Source organism: Hyperoodon ampullatus (genome assembly GCF_949752795.1).
Source record: "Hyperoodon ampullatus genome assembly, chromosome: 19".
Lineage (NCBI taxonomy): Eukaryota > Metazoa > Chordata > Mammalia > Artiodactyla > Ziphiidae > Hyperoodon > Hyperoodon ampullatus.
In genome coordinates, this window is record NC_136932.1 from 52359190 (window position 1) to 52387146 (window position 27957).

The following is a 27957-nucleotide window of genomic DNA, read 5'->3' on the forward strand; positions in this document are numbered from 1 at the left end:
CACATTCTACACCAGCGCTGGCTGCACCCTGGTGGCTCTGAACCCCTTCAAGCCCATCCCTCAGCTCTATTCACCAGAGCTGATGCAAGAGTACCATGCTGCTCCTCAGCCCCAGGTAAGACTCACCGCTGCCTGTGGCCTCAGGGCTCCCCCTCCTCCCCTAGGCTACCTTGCGGCTTCCCTGTCCTTATCCGTGTATTCACCAGCCATGTAGTCATTCAAAGGCTACTGGTGCCATGGCCCTGCCCACCAGGAGCTCACAGAAGTTTGGACATATACCAGTAGGTGCAAAGTTGGAGATAAATATTTGTTCAACTGATTTTGGAACTTAAAAGAGGGACATTGGTGATTTTTATCTTCTTTGTGAATTTATTAGTAGGAGAGAATTTACAAGGGTACATTTGTATATTTAACAAACCACTTTTTTGGGAAAAGGGTAAAATTACATGTGATGAGGATTGCCCTAGAAAATTCAGCACGTGTTCATCTCCACTGATTGGAATGCCAAGTAACTTCTTTTTTTATAAATGTATTTATTTTATCTTATTTATTTATTTTTGGCTGCGTTGGGTCTTCGTTGCTGTGCGCGGGCTTCCTCTGGTTGCGGCGAGCGGGGGCTACTCTTTGTTGCGATGCGCGGGCTTCTTACTGCGGTGGCTTCTCTTGTTGCGGAGCACGGGATCTAGGCTCGTGGGCTCAGTAGCTGTGGCTCGCGGGCTCTAGAGCGCAGGCTCAGTAGTTGTGGCGCACGGGCCATGTTGCTCCGCAGCATGTGGGATCTTCCTGGGCCAGGGCTCGAACCCGTGTCCCCTGCACTGGTGGGCGGATTCTTAACCACTGCACCACCAGGGAAGTCCGCCAAGTAACTTCTTGTGGGGGTGAGGATGCAGCTGGTGCAGGCAGGGAATAGACCAGTTGATGTTAAAGTGCAGGGAGAAGCAAGAGCAGACTTGCTGGCCAGAGGGAGGTATTGCAGAGAGAGGCAGGAGGTGAGATAAGCCAGGACTGTTGAAGGGTCTGATGCACCACAGCAGGCAGAGTGTCCACAGAGGTTCTTCATCAGGCGTGGGGGTGGGGCTGTGAACGGAGCCGACTGGGGGGATGATTACCTTGGAGGTTGGGGCAGTTGGGTTCAGGAAGGTGCGACAGGAGACAGAGAACACTTGGAGGCTTTGTAACAGTCCAGGTGGGAGGTGGATGGGGTGAGGGCAGGGGGAGAGAGGGATGGGTCTGACACCATCCAGAGTGATGTCCGCTCCCTTCGAGAAGCTGTAGGTAAGCACTCATATCTGGCCAGGTGGTGCTGCGCAGGCTGTGCATTGTGCAGGTGGCCTGGCTCACGCGTGGTTAGTGTCCGAGTGGAAACCAGGGGAGGCCTGGCCAGAGAGCCCATATCTTTCCGACTCGCTGCTTCCTCAAAGGCAAAGCCATGTCCTAGTCCCCTCTGTTTCCTCAGTGCCCAGCACACTGAGGGCAATTAATACTCGTTGATGGAAAGGAGAACAGTGACTTTGGAATTCAAATCACATGGATGCACTTATTTGCTGTGTGGACTTATTTGCTGTGTGAGAAGGTTATTGAACCTGTCTGAACCTCAGATTTCTCATCTATAAAATACAGTTAGCTATCCAACTAATGTACAGACTTCTTCTGCAATACCTTGTAAGAAAGTTCTTGCAAATTGTAAAGTACAATAACATAAAATAACACATAGCAGAATAAGACTGTTGAGGTGAGATAAGATGGAAGGATAAAGTGTTAATGTCATAGACTAGTCAAGGCCAGCACTGTTTCCAAACTGAGAGAAGAGGAATGGGTAAAGCCCACAGCTGGGCCTAACGTTGTTACTTCCAGGAAATTTTTCTAGACAAAACCTCTGCCACTGCTGTGGGCAGGCTCCCCATCTCAGCCGTCATTGGATCAACCACTCCTTGAAGACAGGTGTTTGCTCACAGGACCTTTCACCCCTTGATGTTTCAGAAACTGAAGCCCCACATCTTCACTGTGGGTGAACAGACCTACAGGAATGTCAAGAGCCTGATCGAGCCAGTCAACCAGTCTATTGTCATCAGTGGAGAGAGTGGTGCTGGAAAGGTAAGAGGGCCTCTTTCCCACCCTGTCACCTTCGTGACTGGCTGGACGGGCAGAGAGACAGAGGAGGTCACTCCCCTTGGAGTCGGTCTGCAGCCGTGGGCAGGAGCTGGGCAGGAAGTCCAGAGGCAGGGTTCCAGCCCAGGCTCTTCCCCCAGCTCTGCTGTAACCCTGGGTGAGATTCTTTTTTCTCTGAGCCTTCATTTTCTCACTGAAGGACTCTCTCAGCTCTGACACCACTGGAAACGAAAGTCAGCTGTTGGGGGTTCCAGCATAGTGCTTAAGAGCACATCAGAAAGATACTTAGCTTTTGTAAACCTCATTTCTTTCACGTGTAAAATGGCAGGGAGGAAAGACCGACACGTAACTCATGGGACTTCTGTGAGAGTTAAATGAACTAGTGCGCATAAGGCACTTGGGGGCATGCTGGGCACGTGGCCGCACTCCTCCAAAAGTAGTAGCGTTCCAATAAGGAAGTAGCCCCCCTGCATCTCTGGGTTGCCCTTGATGGCAAGGGCAGTGCATTGGGCCAGCTGTGGGGAAGGACAGAATCTCCTGATGCGGTCGTATGGTCCCTAGGTGGCAAAGTCTTAGTACGTGAGACAGAATGTTGTCCAGGGATGAGTGAGGAGTTGCACGGCTGGTCAGAGGAGGCTGCTGGCCCAGGCCTCGCCACCTCTTGTCGGGCCTCACCAGCCACCCCACCCCTTCCTCAGCATTACCTGCACAAGGGATTCTTTGGACCGTAAACCCCCTCTGCCTACACTCACATGTGAAAGCATTGCTGAGCACTGAGCACCTGCCAGGTTCTAGGCTCTGGGCTAGCCAGTAAGGAGTGGCAGGGGGAGGAACAGAGGAAAAATGCAACGTCTGGCTTTCAGGGGGCTCTTGGCTCACTGGGAAAGACAGACAAGGAAGCAGATGGAGACAGCAAACTGCAGGGATGAGGGCTAGGACTTGGGTGAAGAGGGGATCTTTGAGAGCTATATCAAGGTCGCCGGTGTAGTGGCTGATGCCCAGCTCCTGGATGAGCCCGTTGTCCTCCAGAATTGCTCTGGGCAGCTGAGGCTGGACCTGACCCTGGACCCATGCAACCGGAGCTCAGTAACCCTTTATTGAACAGCCACTGTGATCATGGGCTGGGCCTGGTATCTTTTTCAATTTTAATTTATTTTTGATAAATAGTAACAGTGACATAGCTCAAAAATCAAGCAATACTACAAGGCTTACATAAAAAAAAACAGCAACCCTGCCCCATATCTCTCAACCCTATGCTTTCACATCTTTTAGCAGTTTGTTTGGATGTCTCCATCCATATTTCTAAACAACATGCTTATATTATTAGTTATTGATTTTTCAGTTTTGACCTTATCTGTTCATTTCCTACTTTGATGAGGATTTAGCCCTGGTTCCCTACCCCCAAATACATATGTAATTATATCGCGATTTCTGGGTAAGTTAACATATAGTACTTGTAATTACAAGTATGTATGTATTGTTCCCAGCAGAGCCCTGTAACATACTATGATTATATTTCTTTTCTTGTGTAATTTTTACTTTGGCTCTACTTAATAATTGCCCCCACTTTTTCACTGTTTAGTTTCTATATACCTATTATTAATTCATTATCAAACTTGTCACCAAAACTGGAAAACACCTACCCAACAGGTGCTTTTTTTTTTTTTAATCGCACTGCTTCCAGGATCTTAGTTCCCCAAGCAGGGATCGAACCCGTGCCCCCTGCAGTGGAAGCACAGAGTCTCAACCACTGGACCGCCAGGGAATTCCCTCAGGTGCTTTGTTTTCTTGGCGCTGCCCTCCCTAGAGCTCTCACATCTCCTACTCGCATCCAGACTGGTGGCTGCCAAGGGCTGCTGCCACACAGCTATTACCTGGGAGCTGTCTGCCTCACTCTGGGGATCCAGATTGTCCTCTGTTCTATGATAAATCTCTTGTTGTTGGAGCCCAGTGGATTCCTCTTCATCCTTTACTGCCTTGTTTTTATGGAGCATATTCTTTAGTAGCTTCCCGACAAAGGTTACTTGGAGGGCGTATTTTTGACTTGTTGCACATCTGCAAATGTTTATTCTGCCTTAATTTGACATGTTGGCTGGATATTATAATTTCAAATTGGAAATCATTTTCTTTCTGGATTTATAAGTTATTTTCTTATATATTCTTTTGAGTGTTGCTCTTGAAAGTCCCAATCCATAAATGGTGATTTGTGTTTTCTTTCCAAAAGTTTTTAGGGTCGTCCTTTTTATCCGTAGGTATTGAAATTCACAGTGGCGTGTCTTTTCTCACTTGCTGTTCTGGATACTTTATGTGGGTCTTTTTAACCTTGAAACTCATGTCCTTTAGTTTGGGAAAATACTATATCTGTTGATAATAATTTAATAATTTACTCACCTTGTTTTCCCTTTCTGGAATTTGTATTAGTAGGAAGTTTGATAAATTGTCTAATATCCTGTTTTCCTCACCTATTCTTCTATCTCTTAATATTTTGTCCTGTCTTCTGGGAGATATTCTCTACCCTTCAACCCTTTTGAATTTTGAATTTTTATTAAAAATTTTAATTCTAAGAGTTCTTTCTTGTTCTCTGAATATTATTCTCCCCCCAGCATCCTGGTCTTATTTCTTCTCTTATCTTTGAGGATATTTCATGATTTTTACTTGTCTTCTGTTCCTTTCATTTCTGTTTCCAAAATTCATTTCTACTTCCTTCTAGTTCCTTTTCTTCCTTTGTTGTGATATTTGTCATTCATGTAAAAGAAGTTTACCAAATAGTTAATGATCCTTGAATTTCTGTTCATACTTCAGAATAAGGCATTAAGCAACTGATTAGAATCTCTTATGTTTATGGACAGGAGGCCTCATCATGGAAAACTTTCTAAACTGGTGGGACCCTGAATGTTCATAACTTGTCTTATGAGCTTGTCAGAATCTCCAGAAAAGATTCTTCCAATCTCTTCATGAGAGAGGTGGAAACTATAGTTAAATGGAAATGATAAAAGCATGAACAACTCTTATCAGCAGACTAGACATGCAGAAGAATACATCAGTGAACTTGAGAGTGAGTCAGTAGAAATCAAAAAATAAAGAGAAATTTGGGGAATTCCCTGGTGGTCCGGTGGTTAGGGCCCATGCTTCCACTGCAGAGGGCACGGGTTTGATCCCTGGCTGGGGAACTAAGATCCCACATGCCACATGTTGTGGCCAAAACAAAACAAAACAAAAAAGAGAGAGAAAATTGAAAAACAAAAAGAAAAGCGCATTCAGGAGCTTTGGTACAATAACAAATGGTTTACCATACTTGTAATTGATGTCCCAGGAGAAGAGAGAGAATGTGGGTCAGAAGTAATATCTTAGAAAATTAACAAAAGATAACAAGCATAGATCCTAGAAGCTCAGGAAACACTAAGTAGGATGTATACAAAGAAAACACACCTATAGGCACATTATAGTCAAATTGCTGAAACAAACATAAGGAAAAAATCTTTAAGGAAGCAGGAAAATATACATAAAGAGGAACAAAGATAAGAATGATACGGACTTCCCTGGTGGAGCAGTGGTTAAGAATCCGCCTGCCAATGCAGGGGACATGGGTTCAAGCCCCGGTCCCGGAAGATCCCACATGCTGTGGAGCAACTAAGCCTGTGCACCACAACTACTGAGCCTGTGCTCTAGAGCCCGTGAGCCACAACTACTGAAGCCCGCGCACCTAGAGCCCGTGCTCCGCAACGAGAAGCCACCGCAATGAGAAGCCCGCTCACGGCAACAAAGAGTAGCCCCCGCTCGCCGCAACTAGAGAAGGCCCGCGTGCAGCAATGAAGACCCAACGCAGCCAAAAAACTGAATGAATGAATAAATAAATTTGTTTTAAAAATCATTCATTCTAAGGTGAACATAGTAACAATTTATTGTAGAGGTACAATGGAATCATAAAAGTACTCAATTCAACCAGAGGCAATAAAAGGAGAAAAAAGTAACAAAGATCACGTGGAACAACTCAGAAAGAAATAATAAGATGGTAGATTTAAACCCAAACATAGTGATTATTAAATTAAATGTAAGTGGACTAAACTCTTCAATTAAAGACAGAGGGGCTTCCCTGGTGGCGCAGTGGTTGAGAGTCCGCCTGCCAATGCAGGGAACACAGGTTCGTGCCCCAGTCCAGGAAGGTCCCACGTGCCGCGGAGCGGCTGGGCCCGTGAGCCATGGCCGCTGAGCCTGCGCATCGGAGCCTGTGCTCCGTATCGGGAGAGGCCACAACAGTGAGGGGCCCGCGTACCGCAAAAAAAAAAAAAAAAAAAAAAAAGACAGAGAATGTCAGAGTGGCTTTCTTTAAAAAGGCAAGACTCAAATTATATAATGTCTTAAAGAAACCCACTGTAAAGATATAGATAGGTTCAAAGTAAAAGAATAGGAAAAGATATATACCATTCCAACACTAATCAAAGGAAAGCTGAAGTAATTATATTAATACACAAAGCAAAAGCAATTGAAAGAAATAAAATCAAAATTAATAGTTTGATATTTGTGCATTCTTTTCAAGTACACATGGAACTGATATGGGCTATCTTCTGAACCACAAAACAAATCTCAATTTGAAAAGATTAAAATACAAACTGTTCTCTACCCTGAGTAGAACTGAACTAGAAGTAAATAACAAAGATATCTAGAAAATCCCAAAGCATTTGGAAATTAATACCTTTCTAAATATCCTTTGGGTCAAAGAAGTAATCACAAGGGATATTAGAAAACACTTTGAACTGAGTGAAAATTAAAGCAAAACATATCAAAATTTGTGCTTAAAAAAAAAAACAGTGCCTAGTAGGAAATTTGTTGTAACGTTGAACGCTTATATTTGAAAAGAATAAACTCAAGTAAGTGACCTGAGCCTCTACCTTAAACTAAGGGAAAAAGAATAAAGGAAACCCAAAGTAAGCAGAAGGAAATAAACTTAAAAAAAATCCAGTAAAATAGAAACAAAAATAATAAAGCAAGTGAAATCAATTGTTATTTCTTTGAAAAGATTAATAAAATCTAATCAAACTTAGAAAGACAAATTACAAATGTCAGAAATGAAAGAATAGACATAACTAAAGATCCTACAGATAAGAAATTTTTATTAACTTTATTACAATAAATTCTACAATTTAATAAAATGGAGAAATATTTTGAAATACACAAACTGCTGAAGCTCACATAAGTAGAAACATATAACCTGAATATCTAAATCTATGAGACAAATTTAAGTCATCGTTAAAAATCTTTCCTCAGGGCTTCCCTGGTGGCACAGTAGTTAAGAACCCGCCTGCCATTGCAGGGGACATGGGTTCGACCCCTGGTCTGGGAAGATCCCACATGCTGCAGAGCAACTAAGCCCGTACACCACAACTACTGAGCCTGCGCTCTAGAGCCGGCGAGCCACAACTACTGAAGCCCGTGTGCCTGGAGTCCGTGCTCCACAACGAAGAGTAGCCCCCACTTACAACTAGAGAAAGCCCGCGTGCAGCAATGAAGAGCCAACACAGCCAAAAATAAATAAGGGAATAAGACACAAACACAAAGAGAACAGGAGAGACATGAGGAGTGAGAAGTAACACAGCATGGATATCCAGGGGGCCCTGAGTCTTTAAAAAAAAAAAAAAAAAATTTCCTCATAGAAAGCTCCAGGCCCAGGTGCCTTCACTTTATGGATTCTACCAAGTATTTAAGGAATTAATGTTACCAGTTCTATACACATTCTTTCAGAAAATAGCAGAGAGGGAGCACCTCCCACCTCAAAGGGAGACCTAAAAGAATTTACCAAAAAAAAAAAAGAAAAAGAATTTACCAAAAAAGCTACCAAAAAGACCCAAAACCAAACAAAAACAAAGCTAAAAACTTGTAGTGAGGTGTAGGGAGTTTATCAAGGTGACAGGATAGTCAGTATATTAAAATCTATTGTTTCTCTGTCCTAGCAATGAACAAATGGAAATTAAAATGAAAACAGACCTCATCTCAGGTGATTAAAAACAAAACAGTGAGAATTTTGTAACTAGGTTGCCTGGGTATAAATCAGAGCCCTATCATTTACTAGATATGTACTCTTCAATAAAGTTTAAATTTTTTCTATGCCTGAGTTTCATCATTTTGAAAACAGGTAGTATGTAATTGCATCTGCGTCTGTAGGGTTGGCAAGAAAATGCATGGAAAGTCTCAGGTCAGTAGCCTGCTCAGGTCAGGGTGGGTTGTCCTCCTCTGCCCCAGCCCCCCTCATTTCTTAAATGCATCCTCAGGAGCTAGGAGAAGCAGAAGTAAGTGTCCCCATTTCACAGACGGGGAAGTGCCTTGCCCAAGGATACAGCTGAACTCAGCATTCACCCTTTGGTCAGCCACATACATGGTGGAAAAGAGGGCTGTAGCAGACAGGCTCAGAAGTGGGAGGGAACGTGGACACAGCTCCCACAGGGCTGTTTCTGCCACAGACATGGACGTCCCGCTGCCTGATGAAGTTCTACGCTGTGGTGGCCGCGTCACCCACATCCTGGGAAAACCACAAGATTGCAGAGAGGATCGAACAGCGAATCTTGAACTCCAACCCTGTCATGGAAGCTTTCGGTGAGCTTGGTGTCCTCGGCACAGTACCTCAGTCCCATTTCCTCTGGGATTTGCCACCTTCCAGGGAAAGGAGCAGTGTTCTCTTTAGGAGAGGGGTGGAGGATAGTTTATCATTCACCGCCATGGATCCCCAGCTTCCTCCCAGGTACCCTTAGCCTCCTTCCGGTAGAGGTGACGTCACTCTGTCGTCCCCTCCCTCTAGCCTAAGCAGGTGTAGCAGTGGTGCTGGAGAGGACCTTCCGGCTCACCCAGTCCAAACCCCCTCCTTCCAAACAGCTTCCTGAGCTTGTCTGAGGATGCGCAACAATTAGTGTCCACGTTGGCACTCTAGATGTTGTGCCTTCCAGTCTGCCTCAATAGTAACAGCTTGTGTTTGATCCTTCTCCTTCAAAGAAAATAGTCCCTGACTGCCTAGATTGGCTCTTTCCACTTCATTGCCAGGAAGTTCTAACTCAGCTGGATCGCATTTGCTAAAGCCCGAGTGCCCAGTCCATAGTCCTGTCCCTTGTGACATAGAGACCAACAAAGGGGCCTTTAGGTGACTTGAGGATAGAGACCTGGCCCCAGCAGACCTGAGGCCACCTTAGCCCCTGGGGACTCTGTAAACATAAGGTGTGATCTGTAGGGAACGCGTGCACACTGAGGAATAAGAACAGTAGCCGCTTTGGGAAGTTCATCCAGCTCCAGCTGAACAGGTAATCTCTGCTGCCCGTCTCTGTGCCGGTCTGGCTGCTGGGGGCGGGGGAGTGTGAAAGTGGCTGGGGCAGTGCCCAGCCTGGGCCACCCCTGTAGGCAGAACTCAGCTCCTCCTGGCATGTTTTTATGTGTGATAAGTGAACCTGAGGGTGACCTTTGAACCTGGAGAACCCTAACTACTCCCGCCTGAGGGACCCTGGGGCAGTATGCTTGTGCAGCCCATGTGTTCTGACGTCTACCCTCGCTCGGAGACTTCTAGCTAAACTGCCACCTCTTGGCCACACCTCTGAGCTTGAAGCTGGGGCTCTGTTCCTGCCTCGGGATGGGGCAAAATAAAGTACAGAGGCCCTGGTCCTGCCCCTGAGCTGGTTGGAGGGCAATGTCCCAGACCCCCAACCAAGGACTTGCTGAGTGGTCGGTCCCTAGTCCTCACAACCCCCATTGCCTAAGTGGAAGAGTTGGGGGAGGTTACAGTCTGGCACTCAGTAAGTGCCCAATGAATGTCCATGGAATGAACAGGCAACTAATGGGCTGCAGCCTGCTTGTACCCAGGGCCCAGCAGATGAGTGGAGCTGCAGTTCAGACCTACTTGCTGGAGAAGACTCGAGTGGCCAGCCAGGCCTCCAGCGAGAGGAACTTCCACATCTTCTATCAGGTCTGTACCGGGTGGCGCCCACAGCTGCCCAGATGCAGGGCAGAGATGGGTCTGTGCCCCTAAACCTTCCCCTCCCTGCCTTGCTTCATGCCTGCCTGTTCACCTGGTTTCAGCAACGCCACCACTTACTCCTGCAAACTTCATGTAACACTTCTGCCACACGCTGGATCTCGGCTCCCGGGCTGGTTTTGGCATGGGAACGCGCTTGCCTTCTCTGTCAGGTCAGAAGGTCCTTGAGGCTGGGACTGTCCCCGCAATGGAAACTCTCACTCTCAGATAGAGGGTTGTCCTCGAATGGCAACTGGGAACAAGGACTTCCCTAGACTGTGCCTCCTCCATCAGACTGGGGGACCCCCAAGGCATGGATACTACGTCTCCCTGCTCTCAGATTGGGACTGGGGGTCCCCCAGGTGGAGTTTTGCTTTCTTCATCATACTGAAGACCCCCTCAGTGAGTTTCTTTGCATCAGGTGGAGACGCCCAGAACTGTTTGCTGCTGCTTTTGCCCCCCTGCCTGCCCTGGGCTCTCTACGGGAACCCCTCAGTCTTGTGACGTTGCTGCCGTTTCTCACTGCTCTCGTCCCAGCCCCAGGCTTACGCAGGCCTAGGCTTCCCCAGCACCCCCAGCTCAGCCCTCGTCCCCATCCCCACAGATCTGCAAAGGAGCCAGTGCGGACGAGAGGCTCCAGTGGCACCTCCCTGAGGGAGCCGTCTTCTCCTGGCTGCCCAACCCAGAGAGGACCTTGGAAGGTAGGGGGAGCCTTACCCAACACCCTGGGCCGGCCCGGCAGCACCCACCCATCCCGACAGGGCCTGCCTCCCTCACCCCTCGCTGCCTCTGCTGACCTCTGGTCCTGACACTGGGCTGTGACTTGGATTCCTTTTCAGAGGATTGTTTCGAGGTGACCAGGGAGGCCATGCTTCATTTGGGCATCGATGCCCCCACCCAGAACAACATCTTTCAGGTCAGAGGAAAAGCCACACCACTGACATGTGGCAGCAGTGGTGGGCAGCCCCTTGCATAGGGCCCTTCTCTCAACGTGTGAGACTCTTTTCCTGAGAATCTAGGACGTTAGGCCCCACTGCACAATCTCCAAGGAGTCGCCCGCCTCTCTGTGAGGCTGAGCCTGGAGACTGGGGGTCAGGGTGGACGGGGGCAGAGAGGACAGTGGCAGGGCACTTAGTTCTATAGAACAGGCCAGCACAGTGACCCACGGAGGTCAAAGGGCAAAGTGCCTGGGTCAGTTATTGCTCCATTAATCAGAATAGAGAAACGATGCTGCCATGTGGTTGTCTAGTGTGTTAAAAGTTTTTAAATCATGTTCACACCTCTTAGCTCACTTGGTTTTTTTCAACAGACCCATGGGTGTGGAGATTATTCCCATTTTAGGCTTGAGAAAACTAGAGACTTGCCCACGGCCAGACAGCACCGAGTGGTGCAGATAGAGTTTGTGCCGGACGTAGTGATTCAGACTTCCCACCCGCTTCCTCTTCCTCCTGGGACACCGCTCACCCAGAGGAACTGGGCCCCCGCTCATCCCCACGGGTGGTCTCCCTTTTCCCGTCTTTCTCCTCACTCCTGCGGAGCGGTGGGAGGGGATCTGTAGGATTGGCTGGCAGCAGAGACAGGGATGCCGCTGCAGGGAGATGGCAGTGCAGTGGAAAGAGACCTCCACCTCCAGAAGGGGGCTGCTCAGGCTGTAGGGGGAGATCACAGCCAGTATGGGCACCGCCAGCCAAGAGCTTGGCCAGAGGGACAGCACATAGGACAAGGGGACAGCACATAGGACAAGTGGACAACACTAGGAGTCTGGACAGCAGTGCTGACCTGTCCCAGCCACACTGCCCATCAGCACAGGAGTCTTCTCCTGAGGTGGGTTGTGGCCTGAAAGCCAGTAGCATGTGGGCACACCCTTTCTGGGACCGGACAGGGATGGTGGGAGAGGCCCTGCACTACCGATACCAGGTCCAAAGGTTTCCAAGTCGCTGGACCCAGGGGTCCCCTTTCTACAGCCCCGGGGGCTCATCCATGTGAGTCACTGAGTGCGAAGGCAAGGGAGCACCCACTGGACAGAGACCAAGATCACAGATCCTGCCCTAGACTGGGCTGTCAGAAGCCCAACAGTGCTGAGAAAGAGCCAGAAGGAGCCAGAGCCAAGCCCCCACCAGCCACACAGAGGTAGGGCCAGTCCATGAGGAACAGGAGCGGCCTTCCCACACAGTCTGCTCCTGGAGTCGGGGGGCAGGGGGACAGACTGGGGGTGACGGGGCGGCCCCAGTGGCTGCCCCGGGAGGGGTCTGAAGTTGGATTGCCGGGGTTCTCATCCTGCCTTTCTCCTTTACCAAGTGTGTGGCCTCGGGCTTGTGATTTAACCTCTCCCCGTCTCATCTCTATCATGGGCACCGCCATAGCACATGCTTCATTGGTTGTTGAAAAGATTACCGGAAGTGATGCATGTAACTTGTGTAGAATTGGGCCTGGCCTAGTCGTGGAGTAAGTGGGCAGTAATTGAGAGCTGTTATTATTCTGTTATCATAATTATCATATTCAGCAGGAGAGAGACCCTTCCCAGGCTGGGCTCCAGCCCTTGAGAAGGGGCCCACTTCGTGTCCTCTCCTGCCCCCCCAGGCCCTAGCGGGACTGCTGCACCTTGGCAACACCCGGTTTGCTGACTCCGGGAACGAAGCCCAGCCCTGCCCACTGATGGACGATGCTAAGTGTGAGTGCAAGGATGGGGGGCCTGCACCTCAGGCTTTGGTCAGACGCCCAGGGAGCAAGGCAGGCCCTGCCGGAAATGAGGCAACATTTGGTGGCACCGGGTGGGAGGGAGGCCAGAAGGTGAAATTTGGAATCAGTGCCCTTGAAGCCATAAGCTCTAAGGCTCTGCCCTGGAGAAGTTACTCCTGACCCCACCTCTGCTGCAGCAAGTAGCATCACCCGCATCTTACAGATGGGAAGACGAGAGTCGGAGGGTTTACAGAGTGGTTTATCCCACTCGTGGCCGTGTGGACTGGCACACAGAAGCCCTGGGTTCGAGTCCTTCCTCTGCCTTGGCCACGCCTCCTCACCCACCTGCACCTGGGTTCACTCTGCCCCACCGGGTGGGTCGTGGTTCCACTGTGATGACTTCACGGGGCCTTGTGCAGAGGGGTGTTTGGATGGAGGGTGTTTATGCCTCCCAGGCTCTGTCAGGACATCGGCCTCACTGCTGCGGCTCCCAGAAGACCCTCTGCTGGAGACGCTGCGGATTCGAACCATCAGGGCAGGCAGGCGGCAGCAGGTGTTCCGGAAGCCCTGCTCCCGGGCCGAGTGTGACACCCGCAGAGACTGTCTGGCCAAACTGGTGTATGCACGGTGAGCGCTCTGGGCCCTGCCCTCCTTCCAGGCCCCCCGTCTGGAGTCGGAACAGACCCATTAGGCAGTACGGCTGGGCCCAGGTTGAGGGCTGCCAGGTGAAGCAGACGGGTTCCCTGCCCCGCGCCCCAGACCCTGCGGGGCAGGAGGGAGTGGCTCCTGGGCTTTCCCCGAGCAAGGCCCTTGGCTTGATTCCGGACTACTCTGCCTGGAGAAGTTGCCACCTGGCCTAGATTCAGCATGTTATTAAAGTACAGGAGCCTGCCTTGACCTTGGCGATAGGTGAGGAAGGCCTGCCTGCCTCTGCTGGCAAGGCCGGCCCCAGAGGTGATGTGGGTCCCTCCCAGGTCCAGGTGCAGACCCAGGGTGAATAGGCTCCTCTGTCTCTGTGTGCCCTTGTACTCTTGGTAGTCACCTGGGGAATTTGATAGATGGTGGTAGAGCCAGAAGCTTTGCCCACAGTCTTGAGCAACACTGTGCAGCTAGTGGAGCCCAGAACAGGGGGAAGGCGGGGGTCCTGTGTTTTCCTGTTGGTTCTGTGGGCATCTCTACCCTTTGGTCGTGTGGTTAAGGAGTGGTTTGTTACTCTGGGTTCTGAGACCCTTTGGGGTGCCATTGAGGGTGTCTGGGGGCCCAGGATCCTCTGAAATTGTGGGACAGAACACGTATGTGTGTGTGTGTGTGCACGTGCATGTGCGTGTGCACATGCTTATAGGAACTTGAGTACCTGTGGAGAGGGTCCCCTGGTTTCACGAACTTCTCAAGAGCTAAGAGCCTGAGAAGCTCTGCTAAGGGCATAAGATCCTCTGAGTGAAAATGGCCCAGGGCAGCTGGGCCCAGACTGAACCCAGTTCAGCAAGGTACTCTGTTCTCACTCCCTAGAAGCGAATTTCAGGTCAGAATTTGAGGCCAAAGATCTTTAAAGCTTTTGTGTCATATCATTGCAAAATGAGCAGGTAAAGTGTGATGATCACAGACACAGTGAGTCTCTAATCATGGATCATTTTACACACAGCAAACAGGTCACTGTATCACTAGGTCACTCATTTTTAGTACCTCAAATGGGTATTTGAAGCCCTTGTTGCAAAAATAGGAATCATTTACTGAATTGAAAAAAAGTTGCAGAGCGATTACTTAAACGAATGGTAAGGAAGAAACCCTTATATAGTATCATATGTGTCACCACGTTATACAGCAACCATCCCGTCATCTCAGGGGCGACGGTTCCAGAGTGCAGGATGCCATTGTCCACCTCGGGTGACTCGGGGCCCCCTCGTGCAGGACGGAGTAGGGGGATGTGGTGGGGCCTTGAGCTCTGGCCTCCGCAGGCCGAGGTTTGCAGGGGAGTCCAGTGAGCTCAGTTCTTCACAGCCCCAGCCAGAGCTGCCTGTCAGCCCCTTGTCATCAAGGTGCAGCTGGGTGTCGGGCCAGGGGAATGAGGCAGACCCACTCCCTGTCTAGCCCCAGAGGCTATACTGGACCTCAGTGGTATCACAGGTTCAGTTCCAGGCCACCACAATGAAGTGAGTCACACGAATTTCTTGGTTTTGTGGTGCATAGCAATGTTATATTTACACCATACTGTAGACTGGTAAGTGTGCGATAGCTTTATGTCCAAAAGAACAATGTGCATAACTTAATTTAAAAATAATGCTGTTGGGAAAATGGCGCTGATAGACTTGCTCGACGCAGGGTTGCCACAGACCTTCAATTTGTAAAACACGCAATAAAGCAAAGCACAATAAAAAGGGATGTGCCTGCAGTTGGTCCCGTGCTCAGTCTTGCGGACAGGCCAGGTCTTCGTGTGCCCGGGAACGTGCATGACCACAGCCTGCATGTGTAGTAGGTCACGACAGGATGGGCAGGACACGAGAGGAGAGTGTTTACCCCTTGACCTGTCATGCTCAGAAGTCAGGCCCTGCAAGGTGTGGCCCCCGGGCTGGAGGGACTCCTGCCGCCCCTCGGGCACAGCCTGACGCCTCTCATCAGAGCCCACTCCCCCCGCCCCGCCCCAACAGGCTGTTTGACTGGCTGGTATCGGTGATCAACAGCAGCATCTGTGCGGACCCCGACTCCTGGACCACTTTCATAGGTAGCAGGGGCTCACCCTCCTTCAGGAAAAGGACAGGAGGGCCCGGCGCAGGGCGCAGAGCCCCGGGTCCACTGCGGGGCTCCGGGCAGCTCCTCTCCCTCCTCTGCACCCGTCTCCTCACCCTCCGCCAGTGTGTGGGCGAGGTCTCTGCCCTCCGGTGCCCGCATCTGACCGTCCCTAGCTCTCCAGGCAGGCTCAGCTGGCGGCCAGGCCACGAGGGCCCCTCCTCTCCCCGGAGACCCAGCTCCGGTCTCAGGAGAGTAGTGGGGGACGGTGAAGGAGCTAGATTAGAAGGGACATGGGGGACGTGGTAACATCATGGGCACCTGCTAGGGGAGGAAGTAAAGCTCAGAAGCGTCGGTGAAGTTTGCTCACAGAACGGTGGAATTCTAGGCACCGACTGAGCGCGTGAGACTCAGGCCGTCCAGACCGGGCTGGACACACGGCGTTCCCCGGGACCTGGTCCCCTGACGCCTCATCCGGCCTCTTCCTGCTCTGAGCTCTGAGGGGACAGGAGGCTGCCCTGGGAGCCACGCTGGGGGGGAGGTGCTGTGCTCACCGCTGGGTACCGTGCTCGCCCCGCCTCAGCTCCGGGCTGCCAGGCCTGAGGCTTCACCCCGGGCTCCTGCCGTCCCGCGGGCCCCGCCGCCTCCTGCACCGGCCCCACGGGGTGTGCCCTTCCTGCCAGGCCTGCTGGACGTGTACGGGTTCGAGTCGTTCCCCACCAACAGTCTGGAACAGCTGTGCATCAACTACGCCAACGAGAAGCTGCAGCAGCACTTCGTGGCTCACTACCTCAGGGCCCAGCAGGTGAGCGGTAGGGTGTCCTGCGTCCTCTCTTTGTCCCTGGCCCCCAGCCCCAGCCCTGGGTCTGACCAGGCGTCTCCGGTTCCCTCTTTCACACCACTCTGGAACGCGCTGTGGTGCCGAGGCCAGCCGTGGGGTGGCCAGCTGGACCTCAGACCGCAGTTGCCTTCTGCCACCCGACTCCCCCTCTGCCCCCAGGAGGAGTACACAGCTGAGGGCCTGGAGTGGTCGGCTGTCAGCTACCAGGACAACCAGCCCTGCTTGGATCTCATCGAGGGGAGCCCCGTTAGCATCTGCTCCCTCCTAAACGAGGTGGGGGGTCAGCTAGTGTGCGGAACACCCGAGTGGGGCTTTGGGCTTCTCTGGGACCTTGAAGACCACCCTGTGCCCTCTGTGTGCCTCTTTCTCTCCATCTGCATAATGGGTTTGCTAGCCCTATCACCCCTCCTTTTCAGGGTCACTGTGATGCTCCCATGGGCCCACAGGGTGGGGACTGTGAGGGTTGTGAGCCCCTCTCACTGTGTGCTGACCACCTGTCCCGTCCCGGCCCACACAGGAATGCCGCCTGAATCGGCCAAGCAGTGCGGCCCAGCTGCAGACACGCATTGAGAGTGCCCTGGCGGGCAGCCCCTGCCTGGGCCACGACAGGCTCAGCCGGGAGCCCAGCTTCATCGTGGTGCACTACGCGGGGTCCGTGCGGTACCACACCGCAGGCCTGGTGGAGAAGAACAAGGTGCGGGCTGGGCCGTGGCCTGTGGGCCCCTGCGTGAAATGAGATGCTGAGTCATCGCTGCATGTGTGTGGAAGCTTCTATCGTGCGTGCGTCCTCCCCTCCTGAACGTCCTCCCGGATCCAGGGTCGCCTCTTGGGCCCTCCTGTCTGAGGTCTCTGCTCATCAGGCACAACCTGCCCAGAAGTGACTGCATTTCCTGGCTTCTAGGCACCCAGTAGACCAGCTCTGAGTCTCTTGGGCTCAGGCCCTGCCCTTCTGGGGCCTGGGTGAGCAGGGCTGGCAGCCCGTGGGCAGCACCACGCCTGCTCTCACCCTTGTCCTTTCCCCCATAGGACCCCATCCCCCCTGAGCTGACCAGGCTCCTGCAGCAATCCCAGGACCCCCTGCTCAAGGTGCTGTTTCCTGCTGACCCTGAAGAGAAGTCCCAGGAGGAGCCCTCTGGCCAGAGCAGGGCCCCTGTGTTGACCGTGGTGTCCAGGTTCAAGGTGGGTCTGGTGGTGCTGATGTGACGTGCTTGGTTCACTCATCAATCTCCAGTGCTTACCAAGCACCTCCCAGGATCAGTGCTGTGTGCTGGGAGCACTGAGGAGTCAGGTAGCCGTGGTCCTGGTCCACGGAAGACAGAAACCGGAAACTGACAGAGGGACTGTGTGTGTAGTTGATGTGACAGGAAGCCTAGGGCCCATGGGTGGCAGTGCGGCCTTTCGCCCACTGCTGATGGGGTGATCATGGAAGAGCAGTAGTTACCTGAACCTCTGTGACTGGCCCACTGCCAGTTCCCTAGCTTCCTGCTCAAACTCTGTCCTCGGCCAGAGCAGACTTGTCCCCTCCTGCCGTCTCTCCGCCCTTGCACGTACCCCTCGGCTCCACCCTCACTCCCGCCCTCCACGCCCCTTCTCTTAGTTTATTCCTCGTCCTCCTTCCAACCGCAGCCTTCTCATCACCTCCCACAGGAGGCAACCAGGGGAGCCCAGGTTTGGTTAGCCCTTTCCTGCCCAGCCTCAGACACACCACTGAGAGAGCCCATCCCACGTCTGCAAGGCCTGTTAGGCCCTGAGCTGTGAGGCGACGACAGACGGCCATGTCGTAGCCCTGGCAAGGCTTCCAGCACACAGGACGGGCTTAGTCGCCCGAACAGCTGTCGCCCGAACAAATGGCAGGGGGTTCTGAGATGCTTCTGGAGAGGTTACTCTGGTGGGGGGCGGCTGAGACCAGATGCAGGGAGACCAACTCGGTGGGGAGGGCCACAGGTCAAGAAGGGTCCCTGGAGGCGGAGGTGAGGAGTGGAGTGTGCTTTGGGCACACCCAGTGAGAGCCGCCAGGAGTCATTCAGGGCGTGTGAGGATCCAGGTCTCGGGGCTGGGAGGGCTGCTTGGAGGTGTCACTAACCAGGGCCCAGCCGGTGCCCCCCCAGCAGCCTGACCCATGGTCTCTCCCCTCTGCAGGCCTCCCTGGAGCAGCTTCTGCAGGTCCTGCATAGCACCACACCCCACTACATTCGCTGCATCAAGCCCAACAGCCAGGGCCGGGCGCAGGTGTTCCACCAGGAGGAGGTAATTCACACTGGGCCAGAGCTGCTTTGTGGAGGGTCCCATTCAGCCAAGACCCTGGAGGGGTAAGGGGCAGGACGTCTGCTCCAAATGGAGTGACATTAGGGAGGGCTTATCTCCCCAGCCGTGGCAGGACAGTCATGTACAGTTGTGTGGTCTGTGTACTGCACGGTGGCCCAACCACAGGAGGCAGATAGGGGCTACGCTGCATCTTGCTCTCTGCTCACCAAGCCATGTGCCCTGACAAGATACTGAGGCTGCCCAGAGGAATGGGTGTCTTCTGTGATTAGCTGAAAGTCTGTGTCACCTTACAGACCAGACACAGTGCACTGTTTCTGATGGAAGGATAGTTTCTAAAATTTGCACAAAAGCACTCTGTGGCCAGCAGCCGCTCTTTGCCCTTTGGAGGGATGTGGTAGAGATATGAGAGCTGGACGATGCTGGAGAGTGTCCCACAGTCGACTGGCAGGTAGGACCTTAGGGTTCAGTCAGGACCCTGCTCCGTGGTAAAGACCTTGGTTGGGTCCCGGAAGCATCTTCACAGTATAACCTCCCCCGCCTCTTAGCTGTGACTCACTCTGTTGACTGCAGAATATAAAATAAATAAAAAAGAGGAATTGGATTGGGCTGCATTGTGAGGCAAAGACAGGAGCAGTGAGATAGCCAGGATTAGCATTGGCCTCAGTTGTACCAGAAGCCAGGCTTCAGATAAGGGGACCTGGGGCCACCAGGACCCTTTCTAACAGGGAGATTTTCTCAAGGTCCCTTGGTTTCTCACTGCCCCAAAGACTGTCTGCCCATCAGGAGAGCCTGCAGATCCACACCAGCAGGGCCATAGGAAGGGTGGCATTTGGGACCTGCTGGCCCCATGCTGCAGCCCTGTCTCCCCACCCCTGCAGGTCCTGAGCCAGCTGGAGGCCTGTGGCCTCGTGGAGACCATCCACATCAGTGCCGCCGGCTTCCCCATCCGGTGAGTGGGCCGGTCCATCCAGTGCAGGGGGCAGGGCCAATGCCAGGGTGGAGCTCAGGGCGCAGGTCAGACGAGATCCTAACCAGCCCAGAGCAGGATGTGGAGATGAAGAGAAAGAGGCAGGTCCACAGAAGTTGGCCTGGAGCTCTAGGGCTGTGCTCACTTTCTGTGGCCTGTTTTGTGGAGGCACCGTGTCTGGTGTGTATCAGTGAATGAGAAAGGTGAGTCTTGCCCTCTTGAGGTGTACATCACTGTGGAAAGGAACAAAAAGTGCCGTTCGGGGCTTCCCTGGTGGTGCAGTGGTTGAGAGTCCGCCTGCCGATGCAGGGGACACGGGTTCGTGCCCCGGTCTGGGAAGATCCCACATGCCGCGGAGCGGCTGGGCCCGTGAGCCATGGCTGCTGAGCCTGCGCGTCTGGAGCCTGTGCTCCGCAACGGGAGAGGCCACAACAGTGAGAGGCACGCGTACCGCAAAAAAAAAAAAAAAAGTGGCATTAGGTGGACAAATGGGGAAGGGGTCAGGACTGCTCAGGGAGGGGCCCTCTGAGCAGGCCTAAGGAAGCGAAGCCAAGGGGCCGGCCTGGGAAGACTTGGAGGAGGGGAGAGTATTCGAGACCCAGGGAACAGCAACCCCAAAGCTCCCAGGTTAGGACCTGAGAGACGCTAAAGTGACCGGAGCGCACACAACAGACGGGGCGAAGCGGGGAGGCTCTAGGCCACGTGGAGACTGCGGTCTTCCTGAGGCCTGTGGGAGCCGCTGGGCGTTGTAAGCAGGGCGCGCTGCGCGCTCGTTCGTGTTCCCTGGCTGCTGTGTGGAGGCTGCCCTGGGGTCAGGAGAGGAGGGAGATGAGCGGGCGGCTGTTGCAGGTAGAACAGGTGTGATGGTGGCCCGGTGAAAATGGAGAGAAGTGGGTAAAAGTGGAGTGTGGCTTGCCACAGAGATGGGACTGTGAGTGGATAGACCGTGGCGTACCGGGCAGGGGAGCAGCTGACTTCCAGGCTGCAGAAGCGACGTCCAGGCTTCCATGTGAGGCAGGTGGGTGAATCGGGACACAGGATGGTCTGGGGAGAGGGGAGAGTCCGGTTCGAGACGCAGGGGCACGGGAGGGCCTCTCCTCGGTGACCGAACACCGTGAGCAGATGGAGATCACGGGGGGAGAGGGAGGTCCGAGGCCATGCCCTGAGGAGCGCTCACGGTTAGAGAGGGTGGAAGACGAGAAGCCAGCAACAACTTGGAGGGCGTCGGGGTGAAGGAGGAAGCCAGGACCGTGGGTGTCCTGGAGGCTGAGAGCGAGCTCTACAAGGGAGAGGGCTCAGCTGGGCACCTGCTGCCTAGAGGCTGGTCAGAGCACTGACCCCTGGAGTTGGTGGCCACGCTGGTGCAGTTGTGGGGACAGAAGCCAGACTCAGGAGGAGGAAGTACCGCTGTGTTGAGAAGCGCTGCCGTGACGGGGAGCCGAGACCCCGGGAGGCAGTGGAGGGGGCCGTGGCCTCAGAGGGGAGACGTGCTGAGCCCCTGTGCACAGCAGGAGTGACCCAGGTGTCTGGGGAGAGGCTGGCGAGCCCCTTCGGGAGGGGGCGGGCTGCAAATCCCCTCCTAAAAGAGCGAGGCTCCGTCTGGGTAGGACCAAGGCTGCAGCAGCAGGAGGCCCAGCACACAGTGGTCTCCACGGGCTTCCCGCCAGGGCCTAGTAATGCCATCCGCTCAGTGGGCACAGTCAGGGCAGCACCTCGCTGGGGGTTGAGCAGATGAAACAGTGACTCCTGGCTCACGTCCAAAGTCACTTCATCTCTCCTTCCACCTGCTTTGGCTTCCAGGGTCTCTCACCGGAACTTCCTGGAGCGGTACGAGTTACTGAGAAGGCTCTGTCCTGGCGCAGCCCCCAGCCCCCATGGCCCACCTCCAGATGAAGGGTGCTCAGGTGAGGCGCCCATCTGCCAGTCGCTTGTTCACCCAGTGTCCCGAGCACCTACCTGGGCCATCTCAGGGCGGGGGGCTGGGGCTTCAGAGGTGAATAAAACACAGCCCTGCCCTCATGGCTCTTGGCTCAGTGCAGGAAACAGACTAAAAGAAGACAAACAATGGGGAAAGTGGAGACACAGAGTTAGGAACAGGATGCTGTGGGTGGTGCTAGAGAGGTATGAATCGGGAAGGCTTCCTGAAGGAGGTGGTGTCTGAGGCTAGATGGGATTAGCCAGGTGAGGGGCAATCCACAGGCAGGGACAGCAGTGTGTGTGCGAGCAGCTCCAGGCTGTTCAGTGTTGCTGGCTCATGAGGGCAGAGAACAGTAGGCGGTGAGGCTGGTGGGGGACAGGCAGGCCCACTCGTAGAAGCTGGACCTTCCCCTCCAGGCAGATGGGAGGCACTTCGGGGGAGGAAGGGAGTGGCGTCAGCCTCATGCTTTCTGGAGGTCACCGTGGGGCGCCCCGTGGTTGGCCAGAGGGGAGAGAAGCTAGAGATGTGGGCACAGCCGGGAAATGTTGGAAAGAAATTGGCCAGACTTGGCAAGTGTGTGATTCGATGTAGAGGGAGCGGAGAGGAGAGAATTAGCCACGTCCGGCTGGTGGGGAAGAGAGGTCGGGGGAGGCTGCCGGGCCCTGCCCGGCCAGTGGAGACATCCGCAAGGTACCGGCCGGCTCCACCCCAGGAGAAAGGCCTGGTCTGCTGGGGTTGTTGCATGTGGCGTCACTGAGGCTGTGGGAGTCGGTGAGAAGGCCTGGGCACAGGTGGAGGGAGAAGAGGCCAAGGACAGGGGACACAGACACACACACACACACACACACACAAACATGCACACACACAGAGGATAAGAGGCCAAGGACAGGACACACACACGCAAACACACAAGGAGGGAGAAGACGCCAAGGACAGGACAAACACGCACGCACACGGAGGGAGAAAACACCAAGGACACGACATACACACACACACACAGAGGGGGAAGAGGCCAAGGATAGGACACACACACAGGCACACACACATGGAGGGAGGCCAAGGACAGGACACACACACACACGGAGGGAGAAGAGGTCAAGGACAGGACACGCACACGCACGCGCACACACACACACACACACGGTGGTAGAAGAGGCCACGGACAGGAGACACACACACACACACACGCACACCGAGGGAGAAGACGCCAAGGGGACACACACACGCACACACCACCCCACACCCAGGCCCAGCAGGGCCCAGGCCCAGTACTGCTTTTACTTCCCGCTGTTGGGCACGATCTTGGCACTTTCCTGTCGTCCTCTCCCCCTCCTCTCTCGCCCCCTCTCTCCATGGTGTGCTCTTCTGTTCTGTCTCTTGCCCGAAGCCCCTGGCCCCTGGCCCCTGGGTGATTTTGCTGCTGTTTCTCGTCTGCGGCGTTTCCTTTGGCAGCCTCCAGAGAGGCACTGGGCAGCTAAAGGTGGTCAGAGCCCTCAGGTAAATCCTCCCTCTCCAGGAGCCGGCCCTGCCAGGTGTGGGAGGGCAGGCAGGGGGACCCGGCGGGCCTCCGTGGGGCTGGGATTTGTTCCCCCTTTTCCCATCAGTGGCGGGAGGGCTCAGGGGCAGAGGGAGTGGCCCGGCTGCCCTGTTTGGTCCTCAGCATGTTTGGGGCCGTAGAAACAGATGCTGGCTCAGCAGCCTGGGAGTCCACGTGGGAGTCAAGGCACCCGGTGCCCTCTGCCACCCTGCCCAAAGGGACCCACAGGAATGGAGGCTGCAGGCCAGTCCAGGGCACAGCCTCAAGTGGGATTTGGAGATTCCTCAGAACAGCCAGGGACCTGAGGGACAGTGGGAGGCCACCTCTGGCCTCCTCTCGAAAGGAAGGAGGTAGAAATGGTTAGAGGCAAGAACAGCAGGAAAGAATCCTGTGGAATGTTCGGGAGACCAGACCGGTTTCTTAAGGCCACAGAAGTGTGTAGACAGCGAAGCACTGATGGGACCTCTGTCTCCGTCCCCCAGAATGGTCTCCACACTCGGAGCAGGCCTCGCTGCAAGCCCTCCTCCAGGACATCCTCCACACTCTGCCCGCCCTGGCTCAGGCACCAGCTGAGGCCACGCCGGCCCCCGTGCACTGTGGCAGGACCAAGGTGTTCATGACTGACTGCACGGTAAGCTGGCCTGGGATGAGGAGCGGCCACAGCCACGTGCTGTCCTTGCAGGACAGGGTCTGGGCCCTCCTGAGGGCAGGGGGAGGACCTCAGTGGATGCCCCTTCTCCCAGCTGGAGCTTCTGGAACGCGGGCGTGCCCAGGTGCTGGAGCAGTGTGCCCGCCGCATCCAGGGTGGCTGGAGGCGACACCGGGGCCGCAAGCAGGAGAAGCAGAGGCGGGCCGCCGTGCTCATCCAGGCAGGTAGGACAGGTGGGGCCTGGGCCGGCGGTCTTCGCTCCTGGCCGGCAGGTGGGCCTAGATGCGGCCACTGTCTGCAGCTGCACATAATCCAGCCCACGTGATACCTGTTTCTTTCGAAATGCTGCTGCTGGAGTCCCCACAGACCAAAGCTGACTGTGTCCCAACCTCAGGAGGTTAATTGCATCTCTGTGGTGCACTGGGATTCGAATTCCCTGTCCAGTTCACCCAGAGCATCTCCAGTTCAGTGCAGACCAGGCCACACCACAACTAAGGGTGCTTTGTAGGTAGCAGAGGCTCAGAAGTTGCCTTTAATTCCCCTTCGCCAGTCCTAGATGGCTGTTTGTGCCACCTTTTTCCCCTTTATGACAACTCCTACCATTACCTGGGCTCCCCAGCGTGTTGAGTTTAATTAAGAAGAAGGTAAAAACTGAGAAGATCTGATTAAGGAAGCAATGTATGAACCATGACACAGCAGCGATACCAGAAACAACCCAAATATCTGACAGTGGTGGAGTCATGGCTACATTATGGACGATCCTTATCTAGCTAAGAAGTGTTTTTGAAGAATATTTTAAATCTAATCTACTGGAAAAACATTTCCAACATGATGTTCAAATGTGAATGCTGAACTACACATCAAGGTGATGCCACCTTCATAAGGTGCGTTTGCGTGTATAGGCCTGAAAAAAAAAAAGGAAATACTGTAGAACTATCTGGGTTGGTGAGATAATAGGTGACTTTTATGCGTCTTTAAACGTTTTAGTTTTTCAGAATCCAAATGTGTTTGTTAGTATTTAGTCGAATAGCCCATTTTCTGAATATGATTGTACCAAAAAGAATCAGAAAATGCTGAAATTTCAAAAGAAGAAAATGAAAATTGCCCCATGATCAGCTCCCCATCCAGTAGTTATTACCTTCTCCAGTGTGTGGCTGTATGCTGGTGTCGTTTGTGGATTCATAATGCAGGCAAGCAAATTCAATTAAGAGTTTCCAAAAAGACGGGTAAAAGATGCAGACAATTCAGACCGCTCTTGTTCCCTGGGCATTACCTCAGACTGAGTCCGAGGTGGGAGGTGACCCCATGGCAGCTGCCCGTTTGATGTGTAGGTATCTATCTCCAAGTCTGGGCAGTCTGAGCTGTGGTTTGCAGAGCCAGGTCTGCTTCACGTGTTGACTTAGTCCCTCACCTCGTGCAGTGGCACAGGTGGCCATTCATTCAAACGTTTACGGCTGCTCTGGTGTTGCTGCAGCCTGGTTCCCGAGAGCTCTGACGAACGTTTACTCTTATTTCCTGTTTCTGGACAAACCCCTCAGCTGTTCGTTCCTGGTTGACCCGGAAGCACATCCAGAGGCTGCACGCAGCGGCCACGGTCATCAAACGCATGTGGCAGGAGTGGAGAGTGAGTACTGACCCGAGAAGTCAGGGTGGGCAGTGATGGACCCAGGCTGGAGTGCTGGCCCCGCCACTGCAAAGCGGGCGGCCTCGTGTCCTCATGAATGAAGTGGACACGCCGCCACCTACACCGCAGGACGGTTATGACACGGTAGAGTGGCACAAACAACTTTGGGAATATGCTAAAAACCATGGAACTCTATGCTTTAAAAGCATGAATCTTATGGTATTTCAGTTAGATCTCAATAAGGCTATTATTTTTTTTCGATTAATTTCTGCTTTTATTTGCCAGTATAACTACAGTAACCTGCAAACTTTTTCATTCTAAAAAGCACATTTTACATCACAGTCCAACAAACACATACATAATGTGTATACATATATAAAAGTGAAACAAAGGTTTTGCCAAAAACGTCTACCCTGAGTGTTAATTCTTTTTAAGACTTTTTTTTTAAACTAAGGCTGAACTTCAGCACTGACACATCATAATCACCAAAGTCCATAGTTCATCTTAGGGTTCGCTTTATGAAGTGAATAGTGTTGCACGTTCTATGGGTTTGGACAAAAGTATGACGACAAAATCATTATAATGTCATACAAAGTATTTTCACCGCTCATAAAAACTTCTGTATTCTATGTATTCATCACCTCCCCTCCCCCACAAACTCCTGGCAACCACTGATCTTTTCATTGTCTCCATTGTTTTGCCTTTTCCAGAATGGCATATACATGGAATCTTTTTTTTTTTTTTCCCTTGAAGAGAGGGGTTCAAAGCCTTTATGCCTATAACACCACTCATGGCCCAGCCACACGTGGACCGGACAGGCTCCAGGCGGCAAACACCCCACTAAATACTGTCGCTTTCCTTCCAGTACTGAGCCCTGTCCCACTGGCCCTGCCCAGCAGCCACGTGCAGGTGAAGGGGGGATACGTGTTGGGTATCTGTTCATAGGAAGGCCACAAGTTTTGTGCCCCTTGTCACAATGAACCCTGATTCCTGTTGGGTGTGTTGTATACAGACGAGCCATTTCTTCAGACCCCCTGCTCGGAGCACACCCCAAAGACTTATTTTTTTTAAAGCAGCGTATGTAAGGCCTCAGCACAGCTGCCCTGGGTATAAAGTTGTGCCACATCAAACCAGGTGCCCTTCAGTTCACCTTGTTAAGCTGAATTATTAAAGAGACTTTTGGATTCTGTTTTGCATTAAGAGAAAGCTATAAAGTTGTGTTCTCTTTTTAAGATTAGAATGGCCTTCCTTGCTTCTAAAGAACTGGATGGTGTGGAAGAACAACACTCGTCTCAAGTCACCTGTTCCCCGAGCTCCTTGCCACTTCCCCAGGCACAGACCAGGCTCCTGGAGGCAGTAACCCGCTTCTGGCCCCTGGGACTGGTCCTGGCCAACGCCGCTGTGGGTGCTCGTGGCTTCCGGAGGAAGCTGGTGGTCTTTGCCTGCCTCCCGCTCCCCGTGGGCAGCCCCAGCAGCTACACTGTCCAGACAGCACAAGAACAAGCTGGAGTCACGTCCATCCGAGCGCTGCCTCAGGTGAGCCGTGTGACGGGCTGGCCGTCCTGCCGGGACGGCTCGAGATCCCTCACGCCCCACTGTGGAGGGCGGGGGGCAGAGCCCGGGAGTCACAGCAGGAGCAGGACTGAGGCTGCGAGGAGAGCCTCCTCACCCTGCTGGGGAGACCAGAAGCCTGCACGTCCCAGCCGGCCGCAGGCTGGATTGTTCGCAGCGTGACGAGGAGTTTTCCAGAGCCCTTTCACTTTTTAAAAGCTGCCTCTAAATGATCTAGCGTCTCCTCTGAATCATCTTTAAATTAGCCCAACTTCCAAAACATTGTGGTTGTGATGACAGCAGCTTTTTTCCCTCCAATGGCGCTGGATTTGGCACCACGTTCTCCCCAAGTTGTAGTCTTTGGTTTATCCTATTCCAGCCGAGGAAATGACAAGCACGTAAGTCAGTGGTCCAAGAATTTATATTATGAGCATCCAGGGAAAGAGCCAGCCAGCACAGAAAAGGGCCAATACCAACCTTTTACAAGGATTAGGTGACACTGACAAGGCAGAAGGAAGGAAACACTGAATTTCCTGCCAGAGGAATTCCTATAGGACATAATCTAGATAATATCTCCACGACAACAGACAGGCCAGCCAGAGTGTAAGGGAGTGCAGTTCTTTGATCTTTGATCTTCCAGCTCTAAGCAGGCATAAGGACGTGACAGGCCAACTCCTCGTAGGGGGAGCTCCCTCCTAGCGTTTCCTCATCTGTCTCGCCTTGAATGGATGTGAAATTTTATATTTTAATACTGTTGTGGACTTTGCCACTGTTTTAGAATAAGGAGACACAACAGCACTGACTCACTCAACCCTGCTACTGCTGTGACTCTCACTTGGGTGCTTACTCACCTGTCCCCGCCTCCCTGCATTTCTAGCGTTCACTCCGGCAGGTACCTTTGGCCCTGGCACTCCTGGGAGCTGGGGTTAAGCTGCGTCTCTTTCCCCAGGGCTCGGTAAAGTTTCACTGCAGAAAGTCTCCGCTGCGCTATGCTGACATCTACCCTGAACCTTCGCCCAGCAGTGTTACTGGCTTTAATCAGATCCTGCTGGAAAGACACAGGCTGGGCCACGTGTGATCTCTCCTCACGTTCCATCCTCACCTGG

At 53.1% G+C, this 27957-nt stretch overlaps 1 protein-coding gene across 1 annotated transcript; it reads left to right on the top strand.

Moving 5' to 3' along the window:
- MYO19 (myosin XIX) lies at nucleotides 1-27929 on the top strand (the record flags this gene model as incomplete). The annotated part of the gene is made up of 22 exons (XM_079726306.1): nucleotides 1-115; nucleotides 1981-2094; nucleotides 8565-8697; nucleotides 9323-9392; nucleotides 9946-10048; nucleotides 10701-10797; nucleotides 10936-11012; nucleotides 12677-12767; nucleotides 13231-13402; nucleotides 15421-15494; nucleotides 16183-16304; nucleotides 16500-16613; nucleotides 16858-17034; nucleotides 17367-17519; nucleotides 18480-18587; nucleotides 19484-19554; nucleotides 21373-21476; nucleotides 23510-23658; nucleotides 23771-23900; nucleotides 25215-25300; nucleotides 26534-26836; nucleotides 27801-27929. The coding sequence occupies exons 1-22, from the start codon at nucleotides 83-85 to the stop codon at nucleotides 27927-27929; spliced, it is 2610 nt and encodes an 869-aa protein (XP_079582432.1). The 5' UTR covers nucleotides 1-82.
- Between the last annotated feature and the right edge of the window lie 28 nt (nucleotides 27930-27957).